The sequence below is a fragment of the Delphinus delphis genome, chromosome 4 (genome assembly GCF_949987515.2).
Source record: "Delphinus delphis chromosome 4, mDelDel1.2, whole genome shotgun sequence".
In the NCBI taxonomy this organism is placed as follows: Eukaryota; Metazoa; Chordata; class Mammalia; order Artiodactyla; family Delphinidae; genus Delphinus; species Delphinus delphis.
In genome coordinates this window covers 110,779,857-110,804,897 of record NC_082686.1, presented here as the reverse complement: position 1 = coordinate 110,804,897, position 25,041 = coordinate 110,779,857, and the positions used below count along the sequence as shown (strand labels likewise).

The following is a 25,041-nucleotide window of genomic DNA, read 5'->3' as shown; positions in this document are numbered from 1 at the left end:
TGTCTTCGTTGCTGGGCAAGGGCTTTCTCTAGTTGCAGTGAGTGGGGGTTACTCTTTGTTGTGGTGTGTGGGCTTCTCATTGTGGTGGCTTCTTTTGTTGCAGAGCACGGGCTCTAGGCACGTGGGCTTCAGTAGTTGTGGCATGCAGGCTCAGTAGTTGTGGCGCATGGGCTTAGTTGCTCCATGGCATGTGGGATCTTCTCAGACCAGGGCTCGAACCCATGTCCCCTGCATTGGCAGGCAGATTCTTGACCACTGCCCGACCAGGGAAGTCCCATTTATTTTCTTCTTTTTTTTTTTGGCTGCATTGGGTCTCAGCTGTGGCGTGGGCTCCTCATTGTGGCATGCAGACTTCTCTCTAGTTGTAGCGTGTGGGCTTTTCTCTAGTTGTTGCATGTGGGTTTTCTCTCTCTAGTTGTTGTGCAAGGGGTTCAGGGTCCGTGGACTCTGTAGTTGTGGCATGCGGGCCCTTCAGTTGAGGCATGCGAGCTCAGTAGTTGTAGAGTGTGGGCTTAGTTGCCCCGTGGCATGTGGGATCTTAGTTCCCTGACCAGGGATCGAACCCACATCCCCTGCATTGGAAGGCGGAGTTTTTACCACTGGACCACCAGGGGAGTCCCAGACATGTCGTGTTAAGTTTATTTAAAGGTATTTCATTTTATTTTTTGCTATCATAAATGAGATTTTCTCTTCCATTATATCCTTTTTTGTTGTTTATAGATATGAGGGGCATTGATCTTTATTTCTTTTTATAACCTGCTACTTTACTAAAATCATATTATTGTTTGTTGTAAAATTGTCACATGGAACCTTTTGGGCTCTCCAGAAAGACCAGCATTTTCCCTTTTTTGTTCCAGTTCTTGGTGCTTTCCGATCACTTTCTCTTCTCTGATCGCATTGACTACTACCTCTGACCAATGTTCCGTAGTAGTAGAGATAGTACACATCCCTTTCTTTTTAATTTCTGCAGGAAGGGCACTAGTGTTTTCTTCTCAGAGACAATTTATGATTCAAGAAAGGCTCCAAACATCCTCATTATCCAGATGAGGTATCAAGATGCAGAGATCAAGGAAGAACTTGCCTCGAGGTCATGTGAGGCCTGAGTTTGACCTCAGGGCTCTCTGGTTTCATAATCCCCAGTCTTTGCAGCACACCCTCTGTTTTTAATTATCTAGATTCCTCTGTCCCTTTCCTCAACACGGACCTCATATTTTAACAGATCTTAAGAGATTTAAGAGTGGCTGAGCTCCGCGTATGGGAAGAGCACAGAGGCCCCGAGTAACAGGACTCAGTCTCTCCCCTAATTTCTTTAGCAATTCTGCTCCCTCCCAGACACTCTATGTAGCAAAAACAAGAGCCCCCAGGAAACCACCTTTCTTAGAAAGCAGCTTACTGACCACCTGTATTACTCAGTCAAGAGCCTCAAGCCTCCTTCCCCTCCCCTGCTCCATCGGAGGATTTTTTCAGTCTTACACAGCACTCTCCCTCAGAGGAATTCTCAATATATTTTTCTCTGTATGGTTACATTTCTAATGATACTTCAGTGTCCCTTATAGACCGGCTAACAGAGTAACTATCTTACTGGCCTCCTCTCACTAAAGAAATTGTATTTCTTGAGCAGTAGACTGCGTGGTTTGTCTTGGGTAAATGCATTCAAGCTTTTGCAGGCTCTAAAACTGCTCAGTTCTTTCTCCCTCCCCCTTTCAGGGACACCAGGTTGTGAATCACAACAATGACCCTGTTGCCTTTCATTTTATTCAGAGGGGAGGATTCTTCTCGTATCTTTTATTTAAAAACCTGCTAGGACCACAAGTGCTGTGGGGAGAGAAACCTGGCCCAGACCTAGATTGCCTAAGTTTCCAGCTATTTCCCCAAATGGGTAGATCCCCAGAGTATGGGGTCTCTTTCTCTGCAAGGGACAGAAAGTGGGACTGTGAGAGCAGGGAAAATATTCAGATCAGGCCCATTTAAAATTCTAATCCTCTTGCCTTTCAATAATTTTGATTTCTCCTGTACTCCAGCTGACAGCCTCTGCTGTTGGAGGTGTAAGCCACTGGTTTCTCCCATGGAGACCCCTAAATTCGATGGAGATTTAAGCCGCCACGTTCCCTTTTCTTTCCCAGGCAGCATCTCCGCGGACCTGGCCTCCGCCCGCTCCGTGTGCTTTGAGACTCTGTGGCTGCACCTCCTCTGTCCCCATTCTCCTTTTATCTGCAGCTCCGAGGAAGGGAGGCTGCTAATTCCAACCTTGTGTTTGACCTGTTTGAGGATGAAAGGGCCTGATGTTGCTGCCAGAGCTTATTATCAGTATTATTCACTTGGCAAGAAAAGTCAGAGCACTCAGCAAAGCCAGAGAGGGAAAGGACCACCTTTTGCCCGAGCAGTGGGCTGGTGCCCAGGTCCTCCTTGGCCTCTGTGGCCACCACCTGGGAATTCTTCCGTTTTTACTGCTTAGTAGAAGTATCAATAGCTGAGAGGGTCTAACAGAGCTGAGTCACAGAGAGAGAGAGATTTGGACTTGAAAAGGAACTTCATATACATTTAACTCTAACTAGGACCAGCTCCATAATTTGTGGGTCTCAGTACAAAATGAAAATATAGAGCTCCGTGTTCAAAAAGCAGGAGAAAGGGGGCCTTTAAAGGTACTAAAATTTTCCTTTCTTCCTGGTTTTTCTCTTGACCTATCATGGTCATTTTTGCTGTTTAATCTTGCAATCCCTTGAGCATAGGGATAGTCAAGGGGCAGGTGCAACCCTCAAAGGCACCCAGGGGGCTGTGCCACATGATTTGGGGCACAGTGTGGCCCACTACTAAGGGATTACCCTTCCTGCCAGCCACTGGACTGAGGTGCCAGGCCCTGGCCAGGGATGGGGAAGTCCAGCCAGGCATCTCCCTTTCCTATAGACTGGCCACCCTAATCCATGGGGGACAGGAGACCCCCAAGAGTACTGAACCTCAGTGCTACTCTGTAGGCATCTGGATCTAGTGTAGGCCAAGAGGCTCACCCTTTCCCTGTCAGTTGCCTGCTGAGTGCACCATGGTGCTGCCAGCCCTGGATCTGCCCCACCCAACATGCCACCCTGACCCTCCCCGCCTCTGTGACCAGGCCTCTGCTGGGGGTGGGGCAAGGCGGGGAAGGTCAGATGAGGCCTTGGGTTTCCAGGGGTCTTGGGACCTGGCTGTCCCAGGGAGACAGGGACCCTGTTTGAGCCAAGACTCCAAGTTCCTGACACACGCTTCATCATGCCATTGGAGTTCACTTACAAAATACAGATTTAAAGATACAGCTAGTGAGAGTTTCAAGATGGTGGCTACTGAGTCTTAAATCCCAACTTTGGGGTCCTTCAGAGCTCAGGTTCCATAGGGCTGTACTCGGCCCATACCCATGAAGCTGGCCCTGACTCTGACCCTAGTTCTTCCAAGGCTCACAAACCTATACAGTGAAAGAGGATGGAGACAATTTCCTCAGGCTGCTTTCCCGACCCTGCTATGGTGTGAACCCCTGAGTCCCCGTTCTGGGCTGCTTTCCATGCTGTGGCTTTTCCCACAGTGGCAACAATCTCTCTCTTTCCCCCTCTCACCTTTGTTTTTCTGAATATGTGCCTTTGTCTCCTCATGGTTGGTGGGTGAAAGCTCTTGGTGGGGGTGGGAGAGGCCCCTTCCCAGAAAGGCTCTGGGAGCTCTCAGTTAACACTGCCCTGTCCCCTTCCAACCTTTTGTTCTCTTTTCACAAACAGCTACAGAAGTGTTGGACATAAAAGGAAATCATGCTTGTCACTTGTTCTGAACTTCCCCATGGCTCCTGCAGCCTGGTTTGAGAATGTGCCGCTGAAATGGACTTCAGCCCAACCTGCTCTTGGGAGACAGAGGTCCCTGTTGGATTTTGTTAGGGGCCCAGGCTAAGGAGGAGGTGACGTGTCTCTCTAGGTGCCCAACCACCATTCAGCCCCTTCAGGGCTCAGTAACTGAGAGCTTGATCCCAGGCCTCAAGCACAGTGCTGGTCCTGAGGAGTCAAAGGTCAGGGAGGGCTTCACAGTAGAGGTGCCACTGAACTGGATTGAAGGGTGAGGAGTTCTGCTGGGTGCACAAGGGCGGGGAGGTGGTTGCAGGTGGAGGAAAATGGGCTTCCAAGGGGCGAGGGTAAGGGAGCGTTGTGAAGGGTAAGGAATGCGGGGGCAGGTGTTTGGAAAGATGGGCAGGAAGCTCCAGGCCAAGAAGTCCAAGTGAGGGCAGAGGAACAAGAGTTTTCGGCTTCTGGATCCCAGCAACCGCCAGCACGTGTGGCTGCCTCTGAGACTCCGTGAGGAGGAGGTGGCCCTTCCAGAAATAAATGGGCTGTGGAGGTGCGGGGGGCTGAGCTCTAGGCCGGGAACGGGGAGAGGGCCTGGGGGGGTGTTGGGTCCTTCCAGGGCAGGGAGGCAGTGGGGCCTGCCCCTCAGTGGGAAGGGTGTTGTTTCTCAGTGCCCAGAAGTTGGGCCTACCATTTGGGGACAGAGAGGGCTTAGGAGGGAGCTGTCTCCCCAGGTTCTTGGGTGACGAGAGGACACTGTTGGTGGTGGGGGGGAAGGAGTCCTGCTAATAAGGCCCTGAAGGGAGCCAACGCTCCAACAGCAAGCCCTTGGCCAGAGGCCCAGCCCCCGGGGGCAAGTGCTCTGACTGAGGATGCCACACTGCACGTGCACAGCCCCTTTTCACATCTTATTTCATTTCATGCTCATAGCGGCCCATTCTACTGGTGAGGTGTTCGTCCATTTCAAAGACGGGGAAAGGGAGACATGGAGCAGATGAGCGGGTGGTCCATGTGAGTGGCAGAACCAGGATTTGAAGGGAGGTCCCGCTCATCATTGAGCATCGATTGTGTACGTGGCTCTAGGTATCCGTAGTGCCAGGAATGTATTTCTAGGCTGTTAGTCACTGATTTTACTAAATACATTACATTCAGTTAACCCCCTAACAGCCCCGTGTAGCATATAAAGTGATCGCCAAATTGCAAATGAGGAAACAAGTTCAGAGAAGTTAAGTAACTGATGCAAAGCCACCCAGCTAGTAGGTAGCAGAGCCAACAAACAGCCAAATGCAGGTTCCCCTGACCCCCAGCTTGTGCCCTTTCTATTTGTCTAAGAGATCCTGGACTGTGAGGGTCTAGACACGCAAATGACACAGGACAACATGGTAGCTGCCGCAGTGGATGTATGTGCAGGTTGCCAAGCGATCACAGAAGGAGCAGGAAAGCAGCTCAGAGGAGTAGCCAGGTCGAGGGCATGTGGTGTGTTCACGGCCTCCCAGGTGGGTAGTGTGGCTAGGATGGAGGTGGCTTCCGAAGGGCCTTGTGGACTGAGCCCCGGGCTGTGGATTGTGTCCTGTTGGTTAGGAGGAGCCCAGAGGGTTTGGGGCAGGGACATAATGCAGTCAAATCGCGCATGTCCAAACGAGCATTCTGGTGATGGGGTGGAGAATACGGGTTGGAGAGCAGGTATCAGCAAAGCCATCTTAGAGCCAAATGTGGGTCCGTTTTGCAACAGCAACAGAAAAGAAATCGTGTGTCTATCTCAGATATGTAGAATTTTCTTTTCTCTTTGATGGAACAGAGCTAAACATGGCTGGAGGACTGGGCTGTGTGATACAGAAATAACTCCACTTTATAGGTTGTTCTAACTGTATCTTCAAGTCCATGTTTTATAAAAGAGGAAAAAGAGAACTCTGTATTCATACCTAGAATCTCACTTAGAGTCACCTGAAAGGAAAATGACCCCCATTCGGGGGCTGACTGTCTTGGCATCCAGCCCACAGCACTGTGCCTGTACTGCTCTCACTGTGCACCTCTCTAATCTGTAGCCTACCTGCAGGCAGGACCTATGCAACTTATTTATCTATATGGACTTGCTGGAATACCCACAGCGTTATTATACCCATTTTACAGATAAGGAAACTGAGGCTCAAAGAAGTTGGGTAAGTTGCCCAAACCTCTGGAGCCAGACCAAGTCAGTCTCTGTTGAGTATGGACTAGGTTTTGTGGTCATACTTTTTGACCTAGAAAGTGGGATGCCTGACCTCTTGTGAAAAGTCAGTGTGACATCTGAGTGCAAGAAATTGTCTGGCAAATGCTGAAATATTGAAATATTCCAATATCGAAATATTGGAATAGGGGCGTTCTGGTGGTTTACAGGATACAAATATTTGGAATCAGCACTGTTGGAGAGAATCCTGGAGGAATGGCTGTCTGAGATTTGCCAGCTTTAAGGCCCCGGACTGCTCTAAGATGGTTCTCCTCACAGCATAGATGGATGCAAGCAGAACAGCAGCTCTGGGGAAAAGCCAAGAGGACAGTGTTGGGTGTCATGCGTACTGTGCTGTCAGCTAGGCACCAGCTGGTGGTGGCGGAGAAGCATCCTGGGGTGAAGTGGGAGGCAGGAGGGGCAAGTGGGGAGCCCCTGAGTCTGTGTGCCCAGCATCACCCAGCCACACACAAATGAAGGTCCGTGAGCTCCCCCCGTGGGCTGCGTGCTGGGTGCCCCAGGGTGCGAAGGGTCTGAGCTGGCAGTTCCTGGCTGGGCTAGAGGCTGATTTAGCTCAGAGGGATGCCAAGGCCAGCATTTGTGGGAGTGGGGGAGGAGAGAAGCCAGCCACCCACAAAGAGACAGGTGAGCTGTACAAAGCTGGCTGCGGCCCCAGCGTCAGAACCACAGGCTGCAGGCAGATGTGACAGATGAGCTTAGCACCCTGGAGAGCAGGTCCTGACCAAGTAAGGGACAGAGAGGAAACCTCTGTGCCCTGCCCTGGCCAATAAGGTAGCCACTGGCCACATGTGGCTATTTAAATTTAAATGAATGAAAATGAAAGAAAAATGTTAACTCCTCAGTCTCATTAGCCACAGGTCAAGTGCTCAATAGCCAGAGGTGGCTGGTGGCTACCAGACTAGACAGTGAGTATATAGGACATTTCCATCATTGCAGAAGTTCTCTTTGAATGTAAACGAGCTCATTAATATTTTTATATTGATTACATGTTGAAATAACATTTAAAATATTTTGAGTTAAATAATATATAGTAATATTAACCTCACCTGTTTTTTTTTTTACTTTTATTACTGTGGGTAGTAAACTTGTCAATTACCTGCATGGCTCAGATTTCTACGGGACAGCCCTGTATAAATGGATACAGGAACACACCTCCATTTAGCTATTGTTTTTTTTTTTGTTTGTTTGTTTTACATCTTTATTGGAGTATAATTGCTTTACAATGGTGTGTTAGTTTCTGCTTTATAACAAAGTGAATCAGTTATACATATACATATGTTCCCATATCTCTTCCCTCTTGGCGTCTCCCTCCCTCCCACCCTCCCTATCCCACCCCTCCAGGCGGTCACAAAGCACCCAGCTGATCTCACACCAGTCAGAATGGCCATCATCAAAAGATCTAGAAACAGTAAATGCTGGAGAGGGTGTGGAGAAAAGGGAACACTCTTGCACTGCTGGTGGGAATGTGAATTGGTACAGCCACTATGGAGATCAGTACGGAGGTTCCTTAAAAAACTACAAATAGCTATTGTTTTTAATGCCACATCCATTCAGTGGTATTCCATTTGACGATGGCTGTAAAAACCCGTTCTTAACACAAAGGTTACAGAGTCAGCCCAGGCTGATGGGACAAATGCAAGCTTTGGACCTGGAAAAATTCAGGTTCAAATCTCAGCTCCATCTCCCGACTGGCTGTGTGATTTTGGGCACATAACTTCTTTGCGCCTCAGTTTTTTCATCTAAGATTGCAATCAGTGAATGAGCCTCTGCACAGCATTGCTTTGAACCCTAGAGGAGATAGTGCCTGCACAGGGCCTGGCGTGGGCTTGGCCCCGAGTACACCTCAGTAAATTGTGGGCCCTGTTATTCTTGTTATCGTCATTAACGGTTTTAGCATGGAAGCGTAAGGGGTTAGGGTCAGTCTCTCTGGCCTCAGACCACTCACTTCCCTGCCCCCTGCCTCGGCACCCTTGCTCTCTGATAATGACCCTCCAGAGGTGCAGCAGGCAGCTGTCAGCATCCTCTCCCAGGCACTCACCTGTTGGCAGCTGCTGGTCCATGAGGCCCGGAGGGCACTGCAGCTCTCCGAGCGCGTGGCCTTGCTGTCCAGGTGCATCCGCAGCTGTGCCTCCAACTCCTGGCTGATTTTCTCAAGGGCGTGCACCTTGGCCATGTATTCCACCAGGCAACCCCCCAGGTCCTCGACGGCACTGAGGTCCCTCTCCAGGCCTGGAGCGGGTGCCGTGGCCAGGCCTGAGCTCCGCAGGCCCTGCAGGAAGACGCTGCTGATGCCCAGGGCCCGGCGGGTCACGCGGGCACCCAGGCCACCTGTGCACCCACTGGGTGTCATCCCTACATAGACCCTGGGTGTTCGGGCAAGACCACCCACGGCAATAGTCCTGGAGGCTGGGAGGCTATCCAGGGAGGATGATGACTGTGCTCCCCTGAAGGGTGCCTTGTGCCGCTGAAGCGGCATGCTGGAGCTGGCCCCCGCGGGCGCTTCCACCACCACTCGCCTTGTGCTCATCGCCCCTTCTGCCTCTGCTGTGCCTGGTGGGTTTGCAGAGCCCAGTGGCTTTTGGTTTCCAGCCCCAGCGTCCCCGTGACTTGGCCTCTCTGGCAGCTTCCCTGTGCCAGGGCTGCTTTGTCTGCTGTTTTCCAGGAGTTTCCACCATTCACCAAGCTGAAAGGGAAACGGCCCCCCCAGGGCTGTGTGCAGAGAGGCCCTCAGGCGTTCTCCGCAGGGTCATGTGCAGGCTGTGTACATGTCCTCCTAGATTTTTCTGCGGGTAGTGGGGAGGCTGGATCAGTGCAGGCTGTGAAGGTGGCTCATCTGGGCTTGTGTATTTCGCTACCTGAGAGGGCAAGGCAGGCACCCAGCAGCCCCACTTCACAGATAAGTAAACTGAGGCTCAGAGACCTTAGATCACAAGTGCAGCGAGTGGCTGAGCCAGGACTGTCTCCAGGTGTTCCAGGGCTGATGTCAGGGATCTCCAGCCTTATCTGTGTTGCGTGTGTGACTGTGGAGGTGTGCCTGCAGATGGCTGTGAACCAGCCTTGGTGGGAGGCAGCCCCAGGGACTCCAGAGAAACAAAGTAAGCCTGTTGCTTCCTTCACGCCCCCTCCCTCAGTCCCGGCAGCAGCTTCAGGTCCCTCGCTGGCACCTTCCTGCCCCCTCCCCCCCGCACTGTATTCATCAGCTGCTTGACCTTGGCCACACTGCTTCACCTCTCTGGACCTTATTTTCCATGCACTGGCCTGGGCTCTTAACTCTCTCATGCACTAGACAAGGGACCGTGGGCAAATTCAGGTCCCACACATGTCAGCCACCTACTGTGCTCCAGATGTTCCCCACACCTCTGTTTCCCCAACTGCCAGAAAACTAGTAAATAAAAACAAAGAGGTTTTCTGGTAAGATCTTTAAGGGTGCTCCAAGTTAGGATTGGATGACACCCTCTAGACTTTAACTCATGCCCTCAGTATCCAGAAAGGATCTTGCAGCCCCCAGGATAACAAAATGGACTAAAACCCACTGCATTTAAGTTTAACCCTAGAGAAATGAAGTATCCAAAACCCAGAGCTGGATATTTACCCCAGATCCTGTAATGTGGGAATGTACCTTGAGGAGAGAAGGGGAAGGGGTCAGCTGAATCCATCCAGTGCTGGGCAGATTTCCATGCTTTACTTCACTGAGTTCTCAATTCGACCTTAGGAGGTAGGTTCAGGGTTGACATGCACTGACATTTGGGCTGCACAGTGCACAACTCCAGAAGCATCTTCACATGTCCTATGATCACCTATTCTCCCTTGTGTGATGACAACCTGAGAGCTGCTGTGACTCACCCAAGGTCCCCTGTCCAGGAGGTGGCAGAGCTGGGATGAGAAGGCCTCTTCTGACTCCTAGTCTAGTGACTTATCTAGGACCCCCTCTGTCTCCCTAAACCCAGAAAACAGGGTACCTCCCAATGTCACACAGGCAGAGTTAAATATTCTGGAATATTCTATGTGCTCCTCCCTTTTTCTTTCTTCCTTCTACTTTTTCTGTTTGAAATGACATGGAAGGTACTTTATAAATATCAATGTTGGTTATATGATTATCAGATTAAGGAACCAACTTGATCAAGTAAAGGCTGGCAGTGCCCCTTGTTTGTTTAGATGTGGCTTTCTCGCTGAGAACACCACCTCTGGTGCACCCCGAAGGCCCGTGGCGCCCATTAGTCTGTGTTATAATAACATCCTCTTAAAACAGGTGATGCTGATGGGTCCCAGGAGCTGCAGGAATTCTAGGATGCATCATCCAAGGCTAAATGAAGAGCTCAAGCCACTAATTACATTGTTTACAAAGGTGCCATGTTTAGGCACTGTTACTCTACAGAATGGTGACACTCAGTGGCGAGGTTAACTTCAGATTTCTCTGACCAAAGATATTTACAATACAGTCCTGAGCCCAGGGAAGGGGAGGAGGGTGTGTCTTGACACCAGTGTCTCCAAAGACCTGAAGACAAATGACTTTTGGGAGGAGAAATCCCAAACATGTTTCTAAAGAATTTTTTATCAAATGATAAATGGCTATTAGCTCATCACTCTGATAAAAATCCAACTTACTGTTAAAACAGATTAAAAAATACAGATGGACAGGTAGTGTTGGTACTGAAGGAAGACTTAAAAGTTATTTAAAAATGAAAAGAATGCAAAATGTATTAGCAACTTAATCCTCTGGCTAATAAAATAAGTTTATTTATATATACATGGTAGCTGAATTCTGTGGATAAGGAAAAATAAGTCATACATCCCACATATGTATATATAACATATGTATCTCTGATTACATATATTATATATAAATTTTACTTTTCAAACAGATTTCTTTCTCTGTATACACACACACATTGATATTTTAAATGCAATCACTGACAGAAATATTATGATAAGGTTGAAAGATCAGACAGCAACACGCTGGGAAATGAATCTCAGAGCAACACATAACCTGCTTCTTTGTGGGCTGAAGAGTCTTTGAAGACAGACAATCACCAAACTCATGTTAAGTAGGTTCACAGGACATTGAGAACACACACTTTTGAAGGCCATCTTTTTTTTTTTTTTAAAGGAAAATGTAGGAAGAAAGGAAAAAGTTATGATAAAGAGACCACAGCAATAACACGAACATATGACTCAACATTCAAGTTCAGGTCCCAATCTGACTATAAGAACATCTATATTCAAAATATACTATCAAACTATTTTTCTTTTAGAGAAAGGAAGGTCAAAGCAGTTATCTTCTCTCCCAGCCACTATACAGTAGGGATAAAATGGAGAAGCAGCCATCTCTGGAAGCCCCTCTCACATCTCTGGGGGTCCGACCCCTGTTGGCCGTGGGCCCACGGGGCAGCAGGTGACCACAGATGGAAAGAGCAGTGAGGGGAGACGTCCCCGTGACCCCCAGGCAGGCCTGCAGGGCTGAACAAGAATACAATGACATCTTCCTCCCGAGCCATCTGCTTTGGCAATCGTTATTTTAAGATCCTGGGAGGAAGGTTTAGAAAATTACAACTCCACACACCAAGGTTTCTTCCACAAACACGTTCCTCAGCGGTGTGATGTGATGGTCTTTTGAGAAAACGAAGGTGAACCCCAAAACGTTGGATCCTTGGAGAAGAGCAAGCGTTCTGAAGCTCCGGGGCTGGGATCCGCATCCAAACCCTCTCCAGAGAAGGCACGCTGTCTAATGCATTTGTGGTTGGTGGGAGGATGCAGGGATGTGCTTGGAGGGGAGCCTTCTGTCGCCCGGGAAAGCAGTCCTGCCTGGACGCTCCCTGTGTGGGCTGTCAGGGGGCGTGGCCTGAGGATGCCTCCGCGATCTCCAGCTCCTGCTTGCGTCCAAATCCCAACTGTGCCGTCGCGAGGCTCCGGGCACCCGGGAGGATGAGGTGCTCCCTCTTCCTTGTCCGCCGGTGTCCCTCTAGGTGGCGGCCCAGCTCCGTCGCTGGAGGAGGGGGCGGAAATGGGTCCCTCACATTGAATCGAGAGGAACCAGAGCTTTAAGAAGCCTCAGAGGCCGTGCACTTGTTAACTTGTACAAGTCGGTCTCTCCCCTCACCTGCCTGGGGCTGCTGGGACCCCCTACATGCTCAAGGACAGTTATGAAGAGAAGCAATCAATGCAACTGCTTTGCTTATAAATACCTTTATTTTATAAAGCCACGGATTGTTCTGTCAAGTTTTTTTTTTTTTAAACCACACTTATAAAAAAGATGTTGACAATTCTTAGGAAAAAAAAGCTGAAAATGTTTCTCATCAAGTCAGGGTTACACAAAGATTATATTTATAATATATATTTGTATATTGATAATTTAGAGCCGAAAGGTAGGGACTGGCAAAGCGAGGGCTGCTGCAGTTAGATTTCCGACACTTGATCGTTTCCCACAAACAGAGTTTCTTGGCAGAAGGGGTTAACGAGGACCATCCCGGTGTCTCTGTAGTCACCGTTGGCTGGGGAGCGGGGCTCCGAGAGCTGGTCCTGGGGGACAGAGGGAGCAGATGGCATGAGCTGGGTGGGGGTTATCAGGTGGCCATTCTTAAAGAAACGTACCCACGGGGACGTTTACTTCCCCTTGGGCGTGCTTGGTAAACATTAAAAAAGTTATTGAAATATAGTCAACATAACAATATTATGTGAGTTTCAGGTATACTACATAGTGATTTGACATTTACACACATTATGAAATGGTCACCACGATAAGTCTAATAACCGTGTGTCCTCATACAAAGTAATTACAATATTATCGACCATATTCCTCATGGTGTACGTTCCATCCCTGAGGCTTATTTATTAGATAACTGGAGGTTTGTTCCTCTTAATCCCCTTCACCTATTTCACTCCCCACCACAACCATTTTTCACCATCCTCCCTGCTGATGCTGGGGTACAGAGCCCTTTCTGCTCTTTTTTCAGACTTTTATAGCAGCTTCCAAAGAAGACTTCCCGCTTCCTGAATCACCTCCACCTCAGGCTGCCACTTGGGCCCCAGACTCTCCTTCCTGCCTCTTTCTCACAGACCTCTGGGAGGCCTCGCCACTTTTCTTTCCTGAACGTACCCTGTGCTTGCCCACCTCCTTCTTCTCCTGCCACCCACCTGTCAGAGCCTCCAAGGCTAATTCTACCCTCCCGAATCCTCCCATAGCCTGGTCAGAATTCTCGGCCCATTTCTTGTAGCACTAGATGTGCTGAGCTGAAGGGATCTGAATCTCTGTGTGACTGCACAATAGGTGGTGAGTGAAAAATTCAGTCGCCTACACAGCCTCAGGAGTGGAAAAGCCTAGAAACAGACAATCTGCTCGGGTCATCTGAATGGCTTTGGCTGCAGCTACCAAGGACTGCAAGCACTTGGGGGCCACAAAATGGCTGTTCTCAGACTCAGGCCCAGGTGTTAACGTAGAGAAAAAAGCCATAGTTTGTTCCAATTCTACACAACTGAAGCCTCAGAGCCTGCAGGCTATTTCAGGGCAAAGACTCAGCAGCAGGCCTAGATGTAACCGGTTTAGGCCAGACCAGCTTAGAAATGGCTTTGTTTTAAGAAGCCAGGATTAATACTCTGAAGTTTATTTTTAAACAAAACATGTTATTTTTGACAAGTACGTATTACTTTATGGGTAATAAGGAGAGACAGGAAGAAAGGTCATTTGTTGTAAATGTCTTTTCAGAAGACAAGAATTTCCTTCACTGTCTGGAATCAGCTGTGCGCCCATCCAAAGGGTGGATGTGGGACCAGCCGTCTAAGTAAGGAGAACAGGGCAGCATGTCAGGGAGGGGACAGAAATCCTCTTTCTCCACTGGGCTTTGGGGTTGAGCTGCGGACGGGAATTTTGGAGCCTGAGATCTGGCTTGCGGCTTTACAGTTCTCACAATGCAAGCATTCAAGGGTGAACCACGTGGGAGAAGTTACTCTGCGTAGAAAAGAGAAAGTTATGTAGAAAATAACTAAGGCAGGAAAGAAGAAAACAGAAGGAGGGGAGGGAAAAAGAAGAGAAAGCATGGAAAAGTTTCCAGGCGCCTCTGGGCATCACAACTCTGCCCATACAGCCCAGATTCTGTTTTGTGGCTTTCATCAGCCCAGAAGGGGAGCAGGGCACCGGGGAAACTTGCTTAGGCAAAGCACTTGGCAGCCTCCAACACTGGCAGCCCGGCAGTGAGCTCATGGTCCTGTGACTGTGGTCGCTCTGTGGGTGGGCGGCAGGGCCTCTGTACCCAGGGAGGGGACAGCTGCTGTTACTGAGAATACAGCAGAACGAGGGGAGGGGGCTGGCTGGGAGGGGAGGGTGAGAAACCCACTCTAAAGCTGGCAGAGCTTCCTGCCGCTGGTGCCGCTGCAGCCTCCTGACCCTGGGGTCCTGACTGCGGCCTCTGCAAGCAGGGTACTTGTGACAGTACACTCACCGGCACCGTCCTCTAGCTTTGGTTTTCATTTACCAATTTGTAAAGAGCATATGAGGAGTTTAGGATCCAGGGTGCATGGCCCACGCTCAAAGTGGGCCAGCCCCCTGTCCAAGTTACCTATTTTTTCACTCACTGTAACAGTTCTCAGGAACACTTCTGCCACCAAATTGCACCCTGGCCACACTAAAGGTCAACGCCGTTGTGAGGCCTGTCCCTGTTTGCCCTTCAGCTAAAGCTTCTTACTGAGCGTCCACTGTGTGTCAGGCTTTGGGCTGGGTCATGGGTAAATCGTGAGTAAAGTTCACTCATGTGACAACCATTTACAGAGTACCTACCATGTGCTGGGCACTGTTCGTGGAGCTGGGTATAGGGCAGTGAACAGAGCAAACGACCCTCCTGCCCTCAGGCAGCTTATGTCGTAGTAGGTGAGATGGATGCACACCAGTCAACAGAGAGAGAAGGGTGCAATGCCAGGCAGTGAGAAGTGCTCAAAACAGGGATGGGGAGAGCAGTCAGGGAAGGCCTCCCTGAGGAGGTGGCATTGCAGCAGAGGCCTGGAGGAAGTGAGGGGTGGAGGCAGTCAGGAGAAGAGCATTTCAGGTGCCAGGACGAGCTCACTCTTGGGCTGGGGCATGTGCTCTCTGGCAGAGGGGGAGGAGGTGGGGCAGGGCCAGCCCGAGAAACGCCTGCTAAGAGGAATCTGGATTCTGTCCAAAGTGTGAACATGGCCCCTGTGAAGCGTGGGAGCCGTGGCTGACGGGAGGTCCTGCCTTGGAAAGATCATCTGGCTGCTCTGTTTAGGACAGACCGTGGTGGGTAGCTAGTAGCGGGGAGAGCTGTTTGCAGAGCGATGGCAGCAATCCACGATTCGAGGGATGATGGCAGCCTGGACGAGGGGTCGCAGTGCAAGTGGTGAGCCCTGCTCACGTGGAGGAAGAACCAGCAGGGCCGCAGACAGACGCGAGGTGGGATGTGCGAGAGGAGAAGGCGGCCGCGGTGCCATCTAATAATGAGAAACAGCAGGGGGCCTTCTGGGCGTCGGGGCAGGAGGGAGAAGCCGAGAGTTCAGTCTCGGGCTGTTGGCTGGGAGATGCCTGTAGCTGGGCACACGGGTCTGGAGCTCAGGGGAGACGGCCAGGCTAGGGCAGAACTTGGTAGTCACAGTGAGGAATGGGATTTAAAGGCATGGAGCTGAGAGGAAAGAGAAGAGAAGCAGTGTGGGAGCACTGAGCGTGCGCCCTCCCGTGACTGGAGGTCAGGGCAAGACAGGGGCCAACGACGGAGACTGAGGAGGAGCTGCGGGTGGGTGGGGAGAGCAGGACGGGATGGGGCCCAGATGCCAGCGGAGAAACATTTTGAGGAGGAAACGACCGACTGTGCCGATGCTGCTGGTAGATGGAGTAGAATGAGTGCCCAGAATGGCCCTTGGCATCAGCAATGTGGGGATAACTGGTTATTCCAGTGGGGGAAGGACATTCTACCTATAATGTCAGACCAGTAGCTGCACAATGACAACCCTGATAAGTGCCACGATGGAAAAGCACAGGAGCTGAGACCATATGACAGGAGAGTGAACCCAGCCTGGAGACAGGGAAGGCCTCTCTGAGGAAGTGACGGTTGGGCTGGGCCCTGAGTGGTGGGTAGGAGTCACTGAGGTGAACAGCGAAGGGGGTGCCAGGGAGGGACAGAAGACATGCCAGGAGAGGGAACAGCTCATGCACAGCCCTGGAGTGGGATGTAACTTGGTGCTGTAAGGGAATGAAAAGAAATGCAATGCAGCCAGAGCTTAGCAAACAAGAGGGAGAGGGCGTCACATGAGGCTGGATAGTTGGGCGGGGACTGGTCCACCTGGCAGGCCCTGAGCAGACTTTGAACTTTAACTCACCAGCAATGGGAAGCTACTGAAGGGTTCTGAGCACAGGAGTGATGTGATCACATGCCTGTTTATAAATGCTCATCTGGCTGCTGGAGGGATGAGAGGGGACGGTTCCTCCAGAAGCTCTCAGCTACCCCTGCCTTTACTCAGACGTCTGCCATCCTTCTCCAGGGCCATCTCAACTGTATCCCAGGTGACCTACTTATTTTTTGTGTGTCTGTCTGTCCTCTCATCCATTCATCCATCCACTAAACTACCCTTCCTTTCCTCCTTATACCTTCACTGACGACGTGCCCTTACCAGACCATCAGCACAATCTTTCTACAACTAGTTCACAAAAAGCGCAAAACTTTCAATGACCCTCCGCTGCCCAAGATGAAAGCACAAACTCCATTCAACCCCACCCAAGGCCGTGCCTAATCCATCTACCTTTCCAGCCGCACCCTGGCCTCTGCCCTGTCTTCCGGTGGGAGTGGAAAGAGGTCTTCAGTCAGAGAGATCTGGGTCAAAGTGCAGCTCTCTCACTGGCCGGCCGGGGGATTCAGGCAAATACTCACCCTTCCAGCACCTGCACTGTGAAGCTTTCCTCCACTGGGTTCCACAGCTCTGTACCTCTCCCTGTAGCCCCCCTAGTTTGCTTTGAATGATGTCGGGGTTTGTACCTCACCCAAAATCTTGGATCCTGGGCCCCTTGAGAGCAAGCTTTCACCTTCACAGTCCCCAGAGAGTGCCTGCCCCCAAACGATCCTCAGTGAACAGTCGTTGACTTGTTCCCAGAAACCCCAAGTCCCAAGAACCATTCTTCTCAAACTTCAACGTGAGCAGAAGGCCCCCGGGGATTCTCGCTAATGCAGATGCCCACTTGGCAGGGCTGGGCGGGCTCACAGCCTCTGGGGCCACGCTGCTCGGAGGAGTGAGCCACTAACAGGCAGGCAGCTTCTCTGCTCTCTTTGGAGCCTGTGCTCTTCCCACAGCGGCAGCCCTCCCCAGGGCAGCCCCTGGTTTGGGGCTCGTTACCTCAGAGGTTTCAAGGGACTGGATCTCCCTGGGAAGCTCCACGGCGTGCTTGCTGAAGTAGTCCATGGTGATGGCGTTGTTCCAGTAGCTCAGGCTGTTCTCGGGGTTGGCCGGCTTCTTCTTCTTCCGCAGGCAGCACACGGTCAGCAAGACGGCTGTTGAGAGAGTCCGTGTTAGAGAGCGGGAGGGTGGCAAGCAGGGCCAGGCAGGCCATGACGGTTACACATCCAGCCACTTGCCCTGCTCGTTGATTCGTTTGTTCATCTGCTCAACAAATATCTATAAATGCTGAGCACCTGCTTTGTGCAGGGTGCTGGGGAGAGAGGGTGAGAAGAGAAAGACAAGACTGCCCTGCTTTCATAAGCTTCCCGCCTAGCATGTGGATGGAGGGGTGCACGGGGGTCAAACAATATATTACAAGACAACTGTTCAAAGAAAAGAAAACGTGGCAAAGTGAGAGAGACAGCAGGGGGTAGCTGGGGGAGAGGCTCCATCGTGAAAGGCTTGCCTGAGCAGTGACCTTACAGCTGAGACTGGAATTGGGGAAGAAGCTGGCCATGGGTGGAACAGGGGCAGTGTGTCCCAGGTGGAGGGAACAGCACGTGCAAAGGGCCTGAGGTGGGGACAAGCTGCCTGTGTGTGAGGAAAGAGTCGCATGGCTGGAGTGGGGTGGGTGTGGGAGAGTGAGGTGGGAGGTGAGGCCAGAGCGATGCTCAGAGGCTGCCTCCATAGGCTCAGGGGCAAGAGGCGTGGATGCAATTTTGGATACTTGTGCATGCTGCAGTGCCACCCAGTGAGTTTGCTCCAAGGAAAGGCCTTGCTCTCTCGCTGGGAGGGCTCCCTGGAGCTTGGCTGCAGGGAATGGCATGCGTGCACCACGTTGCACCATGGGACTGATAAGGAACGTTCTCAGTCAGAGTGAGAGCACGGCAGAGAGACGGAAAGAGCCCAGGAAATTTTACAAAATAAGCCTTGACTTCCACAGAGGGCAGAGGTTCACAGAGCAAATCTCTGGGCAGAGGTCTTGGACCCTGATAAAACAGCTGCTCTGGCCTCATCATCATCGTCAAAAACAAATAGCTGCTAACAGTCTTATAGCATTTATGTGCAGGGGGCTCCAAGCACTTTAGAAACAGTAATTCATTTAATCCTCTACGTAACTCCATGAGGTCCCCATTTTACAGAAAGGAAAACGGAGACTCAGAGAGGTGAAGTGACTTGCCCAAGAGCAAACCCAGACATCTGGACTCCCAAGTCCATGCTCTCAACCATCGACGATTCTGCCTCACAAAGACAAGCCAAACGCTGATGTGGAGTCCGCACTGCACAGGCGGGCCTCATGCGCCTCCACACAGCTCGATGTGCCACACTGTTCAGTCTCGGAGACTCGGGGGCCCCGGGAGGAAGCAGCACGTTTGGATGTTGCTGATGAACCAGGTATGAACAGAGTGGCTTGGACATGCTGACAGGGAAGGCTTCCGAGGTCGGAGGGTGGGGTGGCCTGTCCAGGGTCACACAGGGGAACAGCTGATGCAATGACCAGGATGACAGGAGCCTTCTTGGGGAGAAGCCGGTAAATGAAGACTGGGCACCTCCTGCCCAGGCTCCCATCACCAGAGCCCACAGGGTGGGTGAAACTCTCGGCCAGGGCTGGGCAGGGCTGTATCCAACAACCTGGCGGTGCCCATCATCGGCATTGGGGAGTGGGGGGGGGGGCCCATGCTGAGCGGCCCACAAAGGCTGGTACTGTGGTGGCAATGGCCATCGGGGGGCAGTGTAGGCTATCTCTGTCTACCGCAGCCGGAAGGCTTGGCTGGCTTTGGGGGCCTGTGTACGCCAGGGTGTGGGGAAGATGCAAAAGCTGGCATCCACACAGGCTGAGACCTCAGGGCCCAGAACTGAGAGCCCTGCGGGCTGACTGGGGAATTCTGTAGCTCTTCCCTGCTGTTGGCCTTGCTGGTATCTCAACCTGAAAAGGCTTCCAGGCAAAGTCAAGAGACTGGGCAAATTTCCATTCTAGCCAATCTGCTTTGATCAAAAAGACTTCTACTTTGGTTACCATTTTTCCAGGTCCCCACAAAAAGTTTTAAAAATAGAAAGGCGATTTCTGAATATTTGAGCAAAAAGAAATTTTAGACCGGCTGGCAGAGATTCCTTCAAGCTTTGTGGGTTTCCTCCCTTCCTTCCAAAGAGCCCTTTCTTCAACTGGCTGAAGGAGGAAGGGGTGAGGAGGGAGGCTGCAGAGTCAGCCTGAAAATCTGCTAGATTAGGGCTCACCTCCTTGTTCTACAGATGAGAAGACTGGTCCAAAGCAGCCAGCTGACTTGCCACAGGTCACAGTGAGTGGTGGGACTGGGGCGAGGCCCCAGGTCCCCTCTCTCCTTTTCTGGAGTCTTTATTCTTCAGGATCACTACTTTTCACCCTGCTCCAGGACTGGGATGGTGAAGCAGCCCAGGGGGATTCAAGCTGGGCAAACCTAAGCCACAGGGAGAGGGCTAGGCTTCATGAACCCCCTTGCTAACCCAGGTGGGCGCAGGTTGTAGAATCCAGGTCCTCTGAGCCCCAGTCCAGTGCCCTTTGAGCCCACACTGCCCCTGCTCCGGGGCCTGGGCCTGTTTAGGATGCAGGACCAGCGGGAAGGGCTGGGGGTCAGAATGGGGAGTTCTGTCCCTAGCTTTCTCCCCCTCCCATGTTGTTAGTGCCCCCGGTCTGATTACATGTCTATCAGGGAGTTCCTGGTGCCTCTCAAACACCATTTCGCTTACATGCCAGAAGTCAGCCCAGCTGCAGGGAGAGCACCGGCTTGGAGTCCAAAAGACCTGGGTTCAAGTTTGACTCTGCTGTGAGTTACACTAGGTGTCACTTCATCACGCTGATCACTACGGACTCCACCAGGATGTAAGGAGAGTTAGAGATCACGAATGCAAAATGCTGAGCGCCCTGCCTGGTGCTTAATTAATAAGAGTTTCCTTCTTGTTCTCTTAGCATCATCCCTGAAGAGACATCCTGAAAGAAAAACTGCACTGCACGACTGTTGGGTGGTTCAAGGCCAGGCCTCCAACTGTGGCTTAGCGCTTTCATTATTTTGGGGTCTGAACTTTCATCCCAGAAAGAAAAGTACAATCAGACTTATGGAATCTCTACTCTATTCCCAGGTGCTCTACAGTCTGACTTAACCCACAAGATAGCTGCCTGAGGAAGGTGCTGGCACTCTTCCCATTCACAGAAGAGGCAACTGCAGTTCACGGAGGTTCACAGAATTGATCCTGGTTACCCAGCTAATTACTGGAGCTTGAACCCAGGTCTCTGCCACGCTGACGTTGATGGTCATTGCCCTAGCTCATCCTGAGCACTGGATGGGGCGTGCCTGAGGCAGGTGGAAGCACTGCGTAAACCGCACAGCTCCGTGCACACACAGGGCGTGAGCCACCCCTCTCCCATGCCACTGAAAGCTTCAACTGCTCTGCTTCTCCAAAGGGAGCAGCTGTCAAGACTCTCAAGGAGGTCAGTGAGATCCCTATTTCCTACAGTTTTGAAACTGGAGTGAGGGTGAAGCAAGCTCTCTCGGCTTCCCAGGCATGTCAGTGGGGAATCAGCTGTAGCTTGTCAGATGCATGACGGGAAGGAGGAGGGTTGCTGATGTGAAGATGGAGCCCAGGTACTGTGTTGACGTTTCTGGGAGGGGCCTCATTTTAGGGATGGGACCTGTTGTGCGATGGGAAATGGAAATGAGAGCGTACAGGACCCTGAGGTTGCTTTTCAAATACCTGATGAAAGTGCTCTCCATGGCCTGCTGGAGAATGCGTGGCAAATCCTGACAACAAGATGAATATGATCATTCTCTGACCACTGCCCTCATCCGGCACCTCTCCGTGGCAGATGCTGTGATAGGACCTCAGATGCATCCGCTCTGCTGTACGTAGCAAGCCTTTGGGGAGGCTGCTGCAGCCCTGGGAGTGCCTGCTCAGCTTTCTTACTGCAGGGGCACAGCCGAGGGACCGCTCCGGCCACCGGCCCCTGGACTCACCACCACGTGTGTGCCGAGGCCACGCTTCCCGGGCTGCTCCCAGCCGTGGCTGACTATGCAGGCCTGTTCCTGCAGGACAGGAGACTCCCCTAACAGCCTGAGGACTACCCTCACCTGGCAGAAACTTCCTTAGGACTGCACTGCACTGCTGGGGAGCCTCTTCCTTCCCATCCCTCTGGCCCCTTCTCCTTCCTCAGGTGCCATACCTGCACTGCGGTCTGAGGCTCTCCCTGCCTCCTCCAGCCCCTTCCTTAAGACTGCACAGGTGTTTCCCCAGTAAATCTCTTGCAGGCCTAATTCTGTTTTGGTATCTGCCTCCTGAAGGCCCTGAATTAACACAGCGGACGCTAGTCCTATTTGCACAGGTGAGAAAACACTGGCCCAAGGCTTAACCTGTCCAAGTCCCACAGGTGACGAGTTGGAGAGCTGGGGTTACGTCCAGGTGTGTCTGATTCCCAAGCCGAGGCTTCCTATCACACCAGGCTCCCTCTCAAGTGATTCACATGGGTTTAAAGTTAGGAAAGTGAGAGAGGGCAGGGAGCTCTGACATCTCAGTTTGGCCCCTCATTAGGGAGATGAGAAACCAGAGACCCTCAAGGGGGATTAGTCCAGCGGTGCCAGCCCAGCTGTGGACAGTCATTTCCCTGCTTTGGAGGTTGGGGAGGAGGCCAGGGGAGGCCTCAGGATGTAGAAGGAGACCAGGCTGGACAGAGGCCATGGGCCTGGGGAAAGCAGTTTTGGGGGCTCATTGACTTCCCGGCCTGGTGGGTAGGGATGTGCCTGAGGAAGCTCCAGGAGGTTCCTGCAGGGGATGCTGGTCAGGAAGCACAGGGAACAGCTGTGAGAGTGCGGCCACGGCACTCTGGTCCAACCTCGGGGACACCCCCAGACAAGCCTGCCTTGTCCAAAGGCTTCCCCACTTCCTTCAATTGGCTCATAAGCCCCAAGGAGACAACCTCTTTGTCAAACTTCCTTCCTGTTCTAGTCTCTTCTATTCTTTTTACTGGAAAAGCACTTCGGACCCAGGTTTTTTAATATAATAACTACAAAGTCATTGGGGTCTGTGAGTAAAAGGTACACAGATACATTCAGCTTTCAGTAACATTCACAGAACAACTGGTAATATAGCCAAGAGCCATATGGGCACAAGGATGTGTTATCTCTGAGTACTGTGCTGATGGTCCAACGGCATTTACTGTGCATCTGGAAGGAAGCCAACCTGCTCTGGGCAAGGTGCACGTGGACGCTCACAGGTCCAGGGTCAGCGAGAGGCGCTACTCTGCTTTGGACAGCTCAACTTGGACTGATGACGAACAACATGCGTAGCTGGCCTCGCTTCCTGCTTTCACCCCATATAACCCCCATCTCTTTCAAGGAGGCTGAATGACGACATTCTCAAGAATGGATGTGGCATGTGCAGGACAGGCCAGGGAACCTGGTAGAGCCACACAACTGACCTCCTGATGAAAACCCAGAGCACTGACAGCTGAGAGCGGGGACCCCTTCAGTGCCAGGCCGAGGCTTCCAGTAGGAGGTGGTGGGCTGTGTGTCCTGATGGTGGCAGCAGAGACCAGCTCAGGAGCCACACGGCTCCCGGGACCCAGCCAAATGTGGCCTGGATCCAATCAATTTCGGTTCTCAGCACATCTGAAACTGTGTGTGGCTGTCTCCAGCGTGGCTCAGGAGACAAAGCATTTCTCAGACCTGGCACAGTATACATCCAGCCGCTGTGCGGGGGTCACGATCTGGAAGGACAGGTGGAAGTGGTGACACCCCTTCTTGGGCAGGCCTGAGGCTTGCTGTGATCACCCTCTGCTTCCACCAGAAACTGGGGACTTGCCAGCCTGCCTGGCAGCCCCGGCCTCTGAAGCCTGGCTTCTGCTGAATGCAGAAAAGCAGGACCAGGGCCAGGGCTACTCTGAAAAGCCAGATGAGGAAATCTATGCATGCACTGTGCTACCAGTACAGATCGCCTGAAATATCTGGCAAAACTAGCAAAGGAGGAGACCCTTCTTTGAGGGCTGGAGAGTTTGCTTTAGGATAAATGTAGCTTCTGGGAAGGTCTGAAATACAAGGGCCCTTAGCCCTGGAAGACGTCTGCTTGCCTGATGACTCGAGCGGCGCCAGGCTATGAAAGCAGCCTGGCTAGTTACTCATCTGTGCTTCCAAAGAGCACAGCGTTCTCAAGCTGGACAAATGTCTCCTTTCTCAATGCCCCTCTCATCAGCACCTTCACAGGGTCAATGATGGTCCCACAGGACAGGGAGCTGTCTGTGGAGGCAGCTAGGCTGGAACCTTGTGGCCTGAGGACGGTGGAAATGCAAGACAGACACCAAAGGAAGCGGGGGCTGCAGTTCCTAGGGGCAATCTTCCTTTATGAAGTAATATGCTCTATCCCCGCAGCTGAAGGCTCCTGTCAGGGCCAGAAGCATTCTCACGGTGCAGTTCCAGGCTGTGTCCTTGCTCCTGTCTTGGCTGATGTTACTATGCATGGTTTAGGCAGCCCATGGGTTTTCCACTTTGCAGTAAAACCTGATCTAATCTCAACCTCAGACATAGCAAAAGGGCTGGAGAAGTCTTTTTAGAGCTGCAAACGCAGGTGGGTGTGGCCCGTGGGGGTGCAGGTGGGGAGAGGGCTCTGGCAGCCGGGGGTGTGGGGAGCCACAGCAGCCACCTCCAGGTCCCTAGTGCTGGAACGGTGCTTGGCACACAGCGGGCGCTCAGGAAATGCTGTGCTGAGTCAAACGGATTCCACCACCAGATCTGGGCTGACTCATGTGTGACTGGGACCCTGGGCAAGTCACTTCACTTGATGATTTACTCCCCACCTGTATGGTATGTTTGCTTTTTCTGTTTTGTTTTATTCCTCTGGTTAGTCTGTTTTAAGGATGAATGATTCAAAATAATGGGAACTCCCTTTGTAAACTAGAGCCTCTAGACACATGGAAAGAATGGAAAATTAGAAAGCTGTCTCTAATGTGATTACTTCTCAAATATGACCATTATTAATAATTTATTGGCTAACAGCGCTACATTTTCTCATTATCATTCTTCTGTTTTAGACGTGGGCAATTACAGTTTTATGAATACCTCTGTGCTTCCATGAGTGACAATACAGCTGCTTAATGAAAGAATGAAATATGCAACCTGCAAACATTTTCACTTCTCCTGCACTGGGGCCTTGAGCAGATGTAGGCTGCCTACCCCTGACATGGAAAGTTTGTTTTGCTTATCAACTAGAAGGAGACAGGGAGCTGGGAGAGATGTGGCTCCTGGAAAGAGTCCAGACTCCAGATTAAAGAGGATCTTGCCAGAGTACAGTGCCAAGCAGACATCAGCTTAATGTTAAAGGCACACACCTCCTGTACTGACGTTTGATCGACCCACAACAGGAAAGGCTGGGAGACCTGGCTTAACAGCCTCCTCTGTGGAAAGCTTCTGGGGCTTCGTTCCCCTTGAGATTGGGCTGAGCCCATGGTGTGACGCGAAGCATTACAATCAACGGAGCTGATGCAGGACAGGATGCCCGGATGTGACCAAAGTGTCCAGAAGAGAGCAACTGCCACCTGCTCTCCTTTGTCACAGCAGGGCATGTGCAACGCTGTGCTCCCTCTGGGGAAGCAGGCGTAAACTGGAGGCTGTCAGAGGGGCAGATTGGGGCAGGGCCAGG

At 51.5% G+C, this 25,041-nt stretch overlaps 2 protein-coding genes across 6 annotated transcripts in view; both read right to left on the bottom strand.

The window, feature by feature from the left end:
• BFSP2 (beaded filament structural protein 2) overlaps positions 1–8,545 on the bottom strand; it is a 69,810-nt gene extending 61,265 nt beyond the window's left edge. Inside the window, exon 1 of the mRNA XM_060010035.1 lies at positions 8,057–8,545. Within this exon, the coding sequence (XP_059866018.1) occupies positions 8,057–8,545 (489 nt within the window). The remainder of the gene's footprint in view (positions 1–8,056) is intronic.
• A 2,195-nt stretch (positions 8,546–10,740) lies between these two features.
• TMEM108 (transmembrane protein 108) overlaps positions 10,741–25,041 on the bottom strand; it is a 369,830-nt gene continuing 355,529 nt past the window's right edge. For all 5 annotated transcript variants that reach the window (XM_060010030.1, XM_060010029.1, XM_060010031.1 and 2 more), the window contains 2 exons: positions 17,344–17,498; positions 10,741–12,534 (listed from right to left, as the gene is read on the bottom strand). In XM_060010030.1, coding sequence (XP_059866013.1) covers positions 12,412–12,534; positions 17,344–17,498 — 278 coding nt within the window. In that variant the 3' untranslated portion in view covers positions 10,741–12,411. The remainder of the gene's footprint in view (positions 12,535–17,343; positions 17,499–25,041) is intronic.